This window comes from Cyprinus carpio, chromosome B23 (assembly GCF_018340385.1).
Source record: "Cyprinus carpio isolate SPL01 chromosome B23, ASM1834038v1, whole genome shotgun sequence".
NCBI lineage: Eukaryota > Metazoa > Chordata > Actinopteri > Cypriniformes > Cyprinidae > Cyprinus > Cyprinus carpio.
In genome coordinates this window covers 22,193,919-22,207,239 of record NC_056619.1, presented here as the reverse complement: position 1 = coordinate 22,207,239, position 13,321 = coordinate 22,193,919, and the positions used below count along the sequence as shown (strand labels likewise).

Below are 13,321 nucleotides of genomic sequence, written 5' to 3'. Positions count from 1 at the left end.
TCAGCCAAAATATTCTATCGTTTTGGCATTTATTAACAGTGCATCCCTAAAGAGGGAAAACAGATAGGTTGAAATATGAATAACTATTAATCTTATTTGAAACAGTTTTTAGACACGCCTTTTGCAGAATGAACACAAAAATGCTAAACACTTGGATGGAAACCAAATGCTTACACTCTTCAGGAAATGAACCATCTAATGAAGTGTTGACAATGCAACATCAGTGTTAAGCACACTGTGGTCTCACCCTCGACGGCGAGTCTGCGGCGAGGCCAGTTCTTGAGCTCCCGCGGCAGCAGCTCTTTCAGACGGATGCTGATGATGTGCTCCTCCAGCGCAAACTCCAGCGTGTAAAAGCGCAGGAGCTCGAGCCATAGCTGACCCAGAGACGCGCTCACCGGCTGCTTCAGCGTCAGACGAGTCTACAAACACACACACACACACACGTTACTGATAATACTCACCCTAGGGATTCTCTAATCCAGTCATGAGTAGCGGTGAACCGCTCACCTTGCCCTTAGCATATTCACCCTTCTTCTCTTTCTTCTCAGTCTGGGTTTTAGGTTCGGGTTTGGCTCTGCCGTCCCCGCGGCCCTCGCCTGCAGGAGCGGGTCTGTGCTCCCAACCCACGAACGAGTCCGACTCCATCCCCGTCAGGTGAAACTCATCCACACGCTTCACGTCGAAGCCCTTGATCTGAGCAGACATGAAACAAAAATACAGTTATTTCAATCTAAAATAGATGTAAGAAGCCTCCAAACATGATCATCCTCATGAGGGATCCCATCCTAAAACTTAAAACACCATATGTATATATCTGAATTGAAAAATGCTGCATATTTTCATGTTTAAAGGCCAAATTCTAAATAATTATTGGAAAATACTTTGTTTTCTATATGTTTCATTCTTACTTTGCTTTTAGATGTTTTACTTGTTTAAATAACTTTTAAATCAATTTGTGCTGTGAAAAATAAATATTATAAAAAATATGCAAAACGATTATTTGGAAAATATTTATTTTACATTAATTTTCACACTCACTATAGAACTGTGCTATTAGATGTTTATGTTTATTTAAATTAATTATACTGCAAAATAAAATTAATATTACATGCATCAAATAGTATTTTGAAAATATTTAGTTTGTCACATCATTATTTTTTTTTACTCACCAAGTACTGTGCTGTTAGATGTATTTGTTGATGTAAATCGATTTTTGCTGTCAATAATGAATATCATAAAAATGTGTAAAAAATTACTTCTATTATGTTTTTCTCTCAGCCATTGTTAGATGCATTATTTGTTAAATCAATTTATACTGTGAAAAATTGTAAATGTGTAAAAAAAAAACATTTAGTTATATAGCAATATTGGTTTTTTTTCCCCACTCACTGTAGTTCTGGGCTATTAGCTGTATTATTTGTTAATTTGGAAAATAAAAATAAAATAATAATACTGTAAAAAATTATAATTATAAACATGCATATATTATAATTTGAAAAACATGTAGTCTATATTGTTGCAATAAGGTTTTTTTTTTTTTTATCTCTAATGCACTGTACTGTTACATGCATTATTTATTTAAATCAATTTCTTAAATCAATTTATCCTGCAAATAATTATTACAAATGTTTTATTTGACAGTATTTCTCTAAGCTTTTCCACTGACCTCTTGCAGCCCTCAGTTTAAAAACTAACTCAGACTACCAGATCCATTTGAGGTTCATACCCAGTGTCCTAGATAAACAGGCAGGATGGGCTTGGCTCTCTGTTGCAGGAAGAATATGACCATCAGAGACAGCGAGTAGGACGGGATTCCTCCCTCTGCCTGACAGTCGATGTGACACAGCTACAGATAAACACACAATCTCGTTAGACCTCGGTGACAAACAGTTACTGTAATGTCTGGAAAACATGATGGCGACGAGTCATACGTACATTGGCCCAGTGACGGAAGGCCAGAACCAGAGGCACGAGCCTCGGCTCCAGTCTGGCCAGAGCTGCAAGGTGATTGGTGGTGAGGCACGCGACATCATTTCCTGCGCTCACTTTGCACATTAACCCACTGCAGAGACAACAAACCACACTTATCAGTTATGACAGGCTATTACTGATGACTTCAAATGCTTATTCTTTGTGTGCTGTGACTATTTATAGAAGTATTTTATTGCTGTCATTAAACCGACCTGGCCACATCTCTGCAGAAAACAACAGGGACTTTGGCGTGAAAATCTGACTCCACCTCAGCGAACTCCACTGGAAACAAAAGCGAAAACTTGAGTTATTCTGAGCTGTCGAAACTCAGGTCTGGTGCATTATTAACTTTCAGCTGTTAGAGCTGGTAAACAGTCAAGTGAAGCACATTTATACTCCAAACCTTCTGAACTGAAGTCTTCAATCACTGAAAAGAGTATTGTAGACTCATATAAGCAAAGAATATTAGCAAATTAAAATTTTGACTACTGGTTTTCTATATTTATATATAGTAATACCCTAAATTTCAGTTATTTTTCCCATTATTGTTAGGGATGTATCGATTCACTCAACTCACGATTCGATTCACGGTTTTGATTTCAGGATTAGATGCACAATTATTTTTTTTTTTTTTACAAAATGAGATTTAAGACAAATTATAAATTAAATGTGTCCTTTTATTATTGCTTGGACAAAATGTTGCACATTTCTTTGTGAAACTGAAATATAACACTATAATAATATACTAATGTAGCACTTGCATATTATTGCTCTTTTGTTTGTTTTTAATTGCTTCCATTGTCCTCATTCATAAGTAGCTTTGGATAAAAGCGTCTGCTAAATGACAAAATTTAAATATAATGCAAATGTAAATAACAAAACTAAATTGAAATTTTAAAACAAGCCCCAAATCAAATATATAAGTAACACAAATAAAATAAATCTCTTCATATAAATAAAATAAGGCTTTGTCTGTGCTCTTTCCATTTAAAATGAGAGGCAACCACTGCATTTTAATCATGATCCAAACAAAGATACTGCATATATGCAACATGAGCAGTTTTTAATCTAAATTAGATTGTGTAATTTCGAAATCTGAAGCAAAAACAGAATGGTTGGACTTCAGTTTTGTGAAACTATACATACAAATATCTGCATGAAACAGAAACAGCAGACGAACTGAATGAGATGCAGATTCACTCTCTGCCAGTAGGTGGCGCTTAAAGCGTTTCCTTGGTTTCTGCTGTAAACAAAGCAGCACTGCACTTATGAACTTTAATATGCATTATACAGAGGCATGATGAAAAGAAAAATTACCATCTAAACTTTTCTAAAGATATTAAGTTCCCCTCAGACATGCATTCATATAAACTCCTATCCCCTAAATGAATCGCGATTTGTTTAGCATCTCAACCAATTTGAATCATCACATATTTGAATCGATTTTCAACCGGCTCACAGTTAATCGTTACATCCCTAATTATTGTTTGTGTTCATGTTACGTTTTATATGTTTTATATGTGCTCCTGTAGCTCAAGTGGTAGAGCATTGCATTAACAAGTGCAAGGTTGGGGGTTCGATTCCCCGGGAACAAATGATAGGTAAAAATTGATAGCCTGAATGCACTGTAAGTCGCTTTGGATAAAAGCGTCTGCTTAATGCATAAATTTAAATTTAATTTAAATTTATATATTCGGTAATTTTACACTTATTTTTTCCCTTCAGTATTTTTTATTTTTAAGTGTGTGTTTATTTCCATAAAATAAACACACACACACAAATAAAATATAAAAATTTACAATTTATAAACTTTTAAATATAAAATATTATTTAACTACATTATACATATTTAGTATTTTTTTTTTTTTTTTTTGTTTAATTGTTTTTTTTTTATGAATGTATATAAATTATTATATAATAAAAATTATTTAGTATTTTTTTTTGTTAGATTAAATATAAGTAATTAATTAAATAAGCTCCAAGAAGCCGTGGTTTACAGTGAATTTATAATAGCTAAGGGGCAGGTGTTAGACACGACGCGAAGCGGCTCTTCCATAAACGTAGTAAGGTTTCACAAAATAAAACAGAGCAAATAAAGTGTAATGATATTAATTAAAAACATTATTCTTCTGCTAAACAATGTAGTTCCTCAGAAACAGTTGTGATTCCAACAAAGTGGCTGCCGAGCAACAAACAAATGTAAACAAAGGTGTATGTTTGTGGAGTAATTTACAACAGCTTTGAACTTGGCTCAACCAATCAGAATCAAGACCAGAACTTTCCGTTTGATAAAAATTATTTTACTACAAATGTACAGTATTAGTCAAAAGTTTGTCTAATGCAGTTTAAACAATAAATATTTCAATGTAAAACTGTGCTTGCTATAAACATAATTTCATTCATTTATGTTAGGTTTTCCGTGACTTTTTAAAGTTTTATTGGTTGCCAAGACTATGGGAGTTAATATCCAATTAATTTAATTAATCGGCACAAGTAATTAACTTGAAAATGTATTTTGACGACCCTCAAAATCTGTTCATTAATTTGGATATCTATTTATAGTTACGAAGTAAAAACACACGAGTTGTATTTTTTTCAGACAACAACATACTGATTGACCAGTCCATTCAAACTTAGTGTAGGATTACAATGGTTTAGCTTACCGCTGTTCTTGAGGATCTCCAGCACCTGGATCAGCACATCAGGCTGAGTCATCTGCACAACAGAGATGTGCAAAACTTTAACAAACACAATAAAATACACAGAAACACACTAATCCAAGCAGCTCATGCACGTTCGTTCAGACTCACAGTAGAGGGATAAGAGACGTCGATGTTGACGTCACTCGTTTTGAAGGCGAAGCGGGTGAGACATGAGCCATACAGACGGAGAGAACACGCTAAGATAAAACAAGCATTATTCAGCAGACTGGAAGAAACACTTTCTTGACTTAAGGTTAGTTTACTTAAGTCTAGTGCAAGCTATTACCCAGGCACTGTACCTGTGAGTTGTTTGCGTATATTCCCCTCCATCTGGAGCACCACGGCTTGCCTTAGCGCGAAGTCTTCCTCCGAGATGCCGTGCGTCTCTGCCACCTCCAGCACGACCGAGTCTAACGCCCTCAACTGGGCCGGAGAGGGAGCCGGCAGTGCTCGCAGCTCATTCTCCTCCTGCTTCTCCTGCAAAGACCCCCAGAAACAATCAAAAAACAAACAAACAAACAAACAATACAAATGAGTCAAATCCAATACAAAATACCCAATATTTAGCTATAATATTTTTGGTGCTGGTAAAGGTGATGAATACACAACGCTTCTTTCCAGAGAGGGATCTTAAGCATGCCTGATAAAAAGTCCTATAATTTATATAATTTGTACAACATTAGAGCATTTCAGCAACATTCTGCCAAAATAATACATTGAGGATTTTAAAGTTTAAAAGTGAAGAAAAATATATAAACATTAATACGGTTTGTTTGCTTGTTCATTAATTTTTAATGCCATGTTAGCATCAGGGATATTTACATGGCAAACACAAAGTCGGAATCATAATACATAAAATGTTTAATTATTAAAACATTTTAACTTAATAGTAATATCGTAAGCTTGCAGTGTAAAATATATATTTTTTATTATATTATCAAATTTTCATTATTTTTTGCAGTACAATAATAACAATAATTTATTATTTTTTCAGTACAATAATTTAATAGTACAATAAAGTTATTATTATTATTATTCAATTTGGTTGGGGTCAGGGTAGTGATTGACCGATATATCGCCAAGGCCGATATATCAGCCGATATTTGGCATTTTTCAAATAATGGCATCGGCCGATAAGTTTTCCTGCTTGGCCGATGTGTTCGAGGCACAACTTTTATTTTGACGGCACTGGGAGCGGCAGCGCCTGCGCACACAGTGCTCACACTCTCTCTCGTTTACTGTAGTTAACATTTTTGTCTAATATGGATAGAAGTCTGTCTAATAATCAGATAGAACGGTTAAACAAAGGAATTAATGTATATAGAAAGTATTATAACAATTGCTTTTATATTATTAGTAATAGAAAGGCAAACATTTATAATACTTTCTTGTTTGCCATCAGCATTAAGCAAATACGCATCTATATCATTTAAACAACTCTTTGAATGACTAATGAACATTTAATTTCACAAACCTTGCAAACTTAGTAGAACCAAGCGGTGAGATTTTGTGAAGTGTGCATTTTTATCCAGAATGATCGTGTGTTCTCTGCGTGACAATCGGTCTTTGTTAATTGAATGCTTTAAACTTTAAACTCGTGATTTCAAATTATGCTGCGCTTTATGCATTTGTCCACTGTCATATTCATGTCATTTTCCCTGTGTGCTGTATGTAAAATGACTGTTACCCTGGCTTTATTTGAAAAATATGATTCCCAATGCACACAGACTTACCAGAATACTGAGTGCCCTGTTGGTTACAGTGTTTACTTCCTTTTTAATTAAATTTTTATTAAATATTTATTTATTAGTGAAAAATACTTTTAAATGTTTATTTTACACATTTATTTTTTAATCCATTGTCAAATGATTTCAAATTTCTTAAATATTATTATTAATAATAATAATAATAATACATATTATATATATATATATAGGCCCCCCTGCTTTCCAAGATATTGGCATCGGCTGTCAAAAAACACAAACTTAAAAAAAAAAAGGTTTAAATCTACAAAATCAAACACTAACAACATAATTACTGAAACATTAACTTAAATATCAGCGGACACTTCATGTAGATATCGGCTGACAAAAGTTTGGCAACAGAAACTAGCACAGAAAAACCTTCTCCAAGCTTAAAGTCACTGTGGATTTCACAGAGCACAGAAATAAGTGTTGGGAAAATAACAGCCTGCTTCCTCACCATGATGTTCTTCTTGTGACGTTTCTCTTTAATGTGCTTGTGAGCACCCTGGATGTTCTCCACGTGGACTGAACACAGTTTGCATAGATACTGGAAATTGGGGTACTCAGGCGACGGCTGTGGAAATACACAACGGCTGAGAAAGCAATCACAACACGCCACATCTCTTCACACATCCACGCGCTCCACAGACATGCTGATGGGAGAAATCAAGAGCCACTCAACGACTCAGATTCGATTAACAAGGCGCTATTCACCCGCATTCAAAAGGAAAATCAGCTAGAGAGCGTGAAATCATGCCATCACATTTACACTGATACTCAGAACAGTTAAGATCAGAGTCTGAGTTACAGCTGGTCAAATAAAACTAGTCTGTGACAGTTAAAGCAAATACAAACTATAGGGTGAGACTCTTATTTATTTGGTACAAAATTAATCTTAAACACAGCAGTAAAAGTGTAAAAAAAAAAGTACTAAATTAATATAAAAAACTTGAATATAACTAAAACAGTTTAAAAAAAATTATAAATAGATATACACAACAGTAAGTAGATAAAACCGTAAAAAAATAGAAATTAAAACAAAAATATAAATTAAAGCAATAAATAATCTACAAAATAAAAATGAATTCTACACACAGCAGTAAAAATGTAAATATAAATAAATATAAAAACAATCCTTTAAAATAAAAATAACAAAATACAAAAACACCAACAGAGATAAAATAATAAATAAACCATAAATAAAACAAACAAACGATTTTTAATAACAGCAGTAAGACGTAAAAATAAACTTGAATATAAAAAAACATCCTTTAAAACAAACTGAAAACCATAAATAAGAATTAAAACAAATAAATTGGTAAATAAAACCATAAAGAAATTAAAAAACAAAAACAAACAAATAAATTCTAAATACAGCAGTAAAAAGTGTAAATATGAATATAATAAAAATATTACTTTAAAAAACAAAACCATACATAAATCTTTAAATAAACAAACAAATAAAACCATGCACAAAATCACAAATAGCTAAATACATTCAAATACAAAAGCATTTAATTCTCTTTTTTATGTGAGTGTTACCAGCTCTTTGTGTTCATGACAGGAGTGAACTGTACACTGTCAGGTGTCAAACTATTCTCATGGCAGCACATATAATGTAAAAATATAAAGACTTGTTGCTACACTTTTAAAACATTTCAGTAACCATGACAAACGCTGATAAGCAAGGCTGAACAATTTAAAAAGATCTTGTGTGGTAATCTACATTATCACAAACACTGTCAGAAAGAGCTTATCAAGTACTGAGGCCACGTTCATTTCAAATGAATGCGTTCTGAATCCGTGGACTTGAACAACCGAGTACAACAGCGCTTCCTCAATAAATGTCAAGCTATTCCATGTATGTGTCTTACCTTGAGCAGCCGGTGGATGTAGTCCCTCTGCAGTCTCTCCTCCGCCTGTTTGAGTCCCAGCTGCTGGTCAGAGGTCAGGTTTCCAATCTCCACGACCTCGGCTGTGACCTCGCCTCTCTGTCTGCCCGCCTCCACACCTGAGATTTAAAGAAACAGACACCGATAACACAACCAACCATTACTCTTTACAAAAAAAAAAAAAATCACCCAGAATACACAAACACATGCATACACATATATAATAAATACATAAAATAATACACACACTCATACATGTATCACAAATACATAAAATAATTATAATTATGTAGGTTGTAGATACTAAATTAATAAATTATTATAAAATAAATAAACACAACTGCAGAAATTAAATTATTTTACACAATATTGACTTAACCCACTTACAAATATAATTCAGACACAAAAAACATACTATTATGCTATAATTAAATTATAATACAATGTATATTAACATAGTAATTACACCAATACTACCGCACAGAAAATGCAATCAACTTATTAAAAGATGATCAACATTTTCTATTTTCAAACACTGTTAGCAAATTTTAAATATATATATTTTGTTAAATAATTGTTCATAATTGTTAATTTTCATGCATGTATCATTTGGCACTATTAAAATATACAGCTGCTTTCAAAAGGTTTTTTCTTAAAGGGGTCATATGATGCTGCTAAAAAGAATATTATTTTGTGTATTTGGTGTAATGAAATGTGTTTATACTGTTTAAGGTTCAAAAAACACATTATTTTCCATATACTGTACATTGTTGTTTCTCCTCTATGCCCCGCCTTCTGAAACGCATCGATTTTTACAAAGCTCATTGCTCTGAAAAGCGAGGTGCATTGTGATTGGCCGAATGAATCAAGCATGTGACGGAAATGTTATACCTCTTACCATATTGTGATGCCTTGTCCGGCCGGAGGGACGAGACATTATAAATGTGATATAAACATGATTTCTAGTCGTGTTTTCTTTTGGAAGGCAAAAACAAAGTAGTTTCGCTTTCTCAACAAATCAGCGTCACACACCATGGCCGGCTTGAGTGAGCAGAGGCCTGCAGCTTGAGAACGGTGCAGCAGGCGGACTCTACGAAAGAGAGCACCTTGTGCTTGCGGCAACTACATGTGACGACCCTGGGCTGGACTCCACTTCATCCACGGTGAAAGCCGATTCGGCGATCCACAGTGCAAAGTTGATGTATTTCCTCAGTAACCAGCACGGATCTGCTCCAGGCATGACGAAGCAGATATCGTCCTCTTTTGGAAGGCCAAACAAAGTAGTTCCTCTTTCACAGTGAAACACACAGCGGTCTATACTGACATGGCGGGGCGGCAACAATACTACAACGAGAATAAAAGGTACGCCTTCTGTCTTTGTGTGAACATCTGGGCGGCGTTATGCAAATCTTCCCACATAATGACGTAGAGATGTGGGGCGTGTTAGAACGAGCTGTCTCAGGGGGGCGTGGACGAGTGTTAACTTTTATAAAGATTATCTCTTTGGATTTGAGACTTTAGTCTTTGCAACTTTACAGATCTTCTTTATTCACCAAGAGCTTGTAACACTCTAAAGAGAAAGGAAAATTTGAAATCGCATCATATGACCCCTTTAAGAAATTGCTAGTTTTATTCATCAAGGACACATTATATTGTTTAAAAAAAGACAGTACAGATATTGACAATGGTACAAAAGATTTCTATATGAGATTTAATTTTGCTGTTATTTTCTGTTTTTTTTATTCTTATAATTATTTTGGTTTTCTTTGTTTACATTCAGCAGCACAACAGTTTTCAAAATTGATAATAAATAGAAATGTTTCTTGAGCAGTAAATCAGTATATTAGAATGATTTCTGAAGATCATGTGACACTGAAGACTGGAGTAATGATGCTGAAAATTCAGCTTTGCATCACAGCAATAAATTACATTTCACAATATGTTCACATAGAAAACAGTTATTTTAAATTGATATAATTTCACAATATTACTGTTTTTACTTTATTAGATAAATGCAGCCTTGGTGAGCATAAAAGAGATTTAGTTTTTTTCAAAAAAAAATTTTTACAAATATTACCGACTCCCCAAACATCGTATCTCAAACTGTCCAGATCTGATCAGATAATCGGTGTGTATTTTCTCACCAGTTATGCTGTCTTTAGCGGTGGTGGTGAGGATGGTGTTGTCGGGTGTTGGGATCTCCAGCGGTGCTGCTCCTCCATCCTTGACCGGTCCACTGTGTCGGACTGGAGTTTTGTTCTCCTGGCTTTGCTGACGGCCCTCACTGGGCTGGGGCTTCCCTTTCCCCCTCTCGCCAGAGTTAGTTCTGCCCGTCAGCCGGCGGGCTTTGCCCTTCCCCAGCTCCTGGGGGCTGCTGGTACGTGTCCTGCCAGCACTGGGACCGCCCTGGATCTCCTCTTTCACCCTGGGGACAGCGTCCTTGCTTCGGCCCGGGCTTTTTTTGTTGCTCTCCCACTGGGGTTTGGAGGACAACGCCTTGCCCCCGCTCGAGCGGGAAGGTTTGACCACCTTCACGGGGCTTTTGGGGTCCTCCATGCCACTCAACTTCTCTCCGGATGAGACTGAAGAAAAGCCCAAAGGGCTCTGTGTTGAAGGTTTCTGGAACAGAAACAGGACAGAATCAGATTGTGGGGATACAGAAATGTTTGTGCACTGAAGGTTTGACAAATCAGGAAGAATCTGGCAACATTGGGAAATGAATACAAGCTCAGTACTTCAGTGAGTGGCATCTAGCCATGATTTAGGAAATATTATTTATAAAAATGAAATATTGTGATTTTTACTTATTTCCATTTAGGCAGGTAAGAGAGAGATAACGCTTAATACACCACATCCATAGCTAATGCGACTTTTGACTATTCTGGATATTTCTTATTGCATTTATTAGTCATGTAAGATATGCATTTTATTTTTAAAATAAACAACAAATCCCAACAAAAAATAAATTAATAGTTAGAATATATACATAATACATCGCATCCAACATAAGTTCATTTGTTTAAAAAATAAACAAAAATTGTACGGTTATTTATACAATGTCACAATAATACACATACAGTGTATGTACAAAATTAAGATAAACCATGTTTCATTTCAAATCAATATCAAGGTACAAAAAAATAAAATGAATAATACACAAATATGCATATAAAATTTATTTTTTTTCCTACTAGATAATGTCTAAAGGGCAAAACATGCAAAAAATCTATACGATTTTCATGTGGCATCTCATACATAAAGGCCGCTCGCTGTAATAGTAGTCATCATACTCCGCCGTGCGTTCAATCAAAAGGGTATGCCAGGTTTCATAAACAAATCAATGCCATAATCTTCTAAACATAGTCAATATACAACAATAAAGCCCCATCCGTTTCCAGGAGGTTCCCGATAAAAAGTTGCAAATCCCGCTGTTAAATCAAAATCAATTCAAATAAATTATATCAAGGTCCCTTGGTAATAATGAACATTGTTAGGGTCTAAATATCAAGTTATTGTAATTGGGGTCGCTCAACAAAAAAAATATGGAAAACAACCACATTACATTCTCAACTACAAACTTCAATGCATTTATACACAGAGCCATACTTCATGACAATCTACACAAAATAGTTTTGTAAAATCACAGTCGATATCAATCTCATTTTGAAAGCGATTTTAACAGGCTTGTCGGTTGGACTGGCTCTGTGTAGTAGGAAATGCCGTCACCTAAATACCAGTGTTGCCAAGTCTAAAAAAACAAAAATCAATGCGGTGTCACAAGCGACCCCCATACCAATACGTGATTTAGCACCTAAAATGAGATCATACCAAGGCAACCCTGCCAAAAAATGATATTTAATCACGGGATAAAATTTTTATTGGGGAACCCCTGGGGAACGCACATCTGGTAGTCCAAAAATATAGTAAATGAGACAGCAACATGGAAAGGATTTTGTTGTGGAAAACTGGCAACCCGATCTGACATTACTGCTGGAGCAATAATCACATAATTCAGGATAAATCTTTACTGATGAGATGACATGAAAATCGTTTTCGATTTTTTGCACAGCCTAAAACATGACACAATAAACATATGCAAATTAATAAACAATAGTCACAATAAAAGGTCAAAAAATTCAAACAAACTATTTGGATGCCATTAATCACAAATGCATGTTTGACAGCACTATATCTAACAGAGCTACAAATAGTAAATGTGCGAGACATTCTTACAATAAGGGCTATATTATTATAATATGCAATTAAAACCTATGTATAAAATAAGTTTAAATATAAACTGCCAAAGATACATTATTACCGCAGTTTAAATAGCTAAATATTATTATTGCATTCAATTATGGATCTCTTTAATATGCATACTGTTTTATAAACAAACACATCGCTACAATAACATCCATTTTCAAAATCGTGAAATTGTTATATATACGAAGTATTTGTAGCTAAATAAACAAATTATACACAACATGCATGATAGAAAATCGATAATTGTGAGGTTTTTTTCTTGCAATTGCAGTTTATATCTTGCAATCGACTTTTTTAAAAATAATTTTCTAGAAAAAACAAAGTCCAAATTTTGAGACATGAACTCTGAATTACAAGCAAAAAAAAACTAGAAATGTGGAGACAGGCTGTTGCAGAATACCTTCTTAAACTACTTTGTCTCTATGCCCATGTCAGATGATAACATGCTTTCCCTACGTTAAGTTTTTCTCAAAACATAACCCAATCTGCTATTTACCCACACTTTCGTACAACAGTTTTACATTTGGAGGAATTTGATAATAATTTTTGAATGAAGTAAATGAATGCAATAATAATATTTAGCCATTTTAATACTTCTGTAGATAATAATAATAACTTTTCAAAGGTCTTGGAACACTTTTAAACTTATTTTCTAAATATGGTTTTAAATTTGCATATTTCTAGTGAATATGCACTTATTGTAATAAAAATAACATTTAGCTATTTGTAGCTATGTTTAGATTAG

The 13,321-nt window shown here is 34.4% G+C and overlaps 1 protein-coding gene across 2 annotated transcripts in view; it reads right to left on the bottom strand.

The window, feature by feature from the left end:
- LOC109048485 (terminal uridylyltransferase 4-like) overlaps positions 1–13,321 on the bottom strand; it is a 52,419-nt gene that overhangs the window by 15,300 nt on the left and 23,798 nt on the right. For both annotated transcript variants that reach the window (XR_006158287.1, XM_042751399.1), the window contains exons 2-12: positions 10,458–10,932; positions 8,296–8,432; positions 6,879–6,995; positions 4,976–5,153; positions 4,785–4,873; positions 4,638–4,689; positions 2,187–2,256; positions 1,939–2,065; positions 1,730–1,849; positions 511–696; positions 248–422 (exon numbers count right to left, since the gene is read on the bottom strand). Coding sequence is in view for 1 of the 2 variants with exons in the window: in XM_042751399.1 (XP_042607333.1) it covers positions 248–422; positions 511–696; positions 1,730–1,849; positions 1,939–2,065; positions 2,187–2,256; positions 4,638–4,689; positions 4,785–4,873; positions 4,976–5,153; positions 6,879–6,995; positions 8,296–8,432; positions 10,458–10,869 (1,663 nt within the window). In the remaining variant the exon portion in view is untranslated. The remainder of the gene's footprint in view (positions 1–247; positions 423–510; positions 697–1,729; positions 1,850–1,938; positions 2,066–2,186; positions 2,257–4,637; positions 4,690–4,784; positions 4,874–4,975; positions 5,154–6,878; positions 6,996–8,295; positions 8,433–10,457; positions 10,933–13,321) is intronic.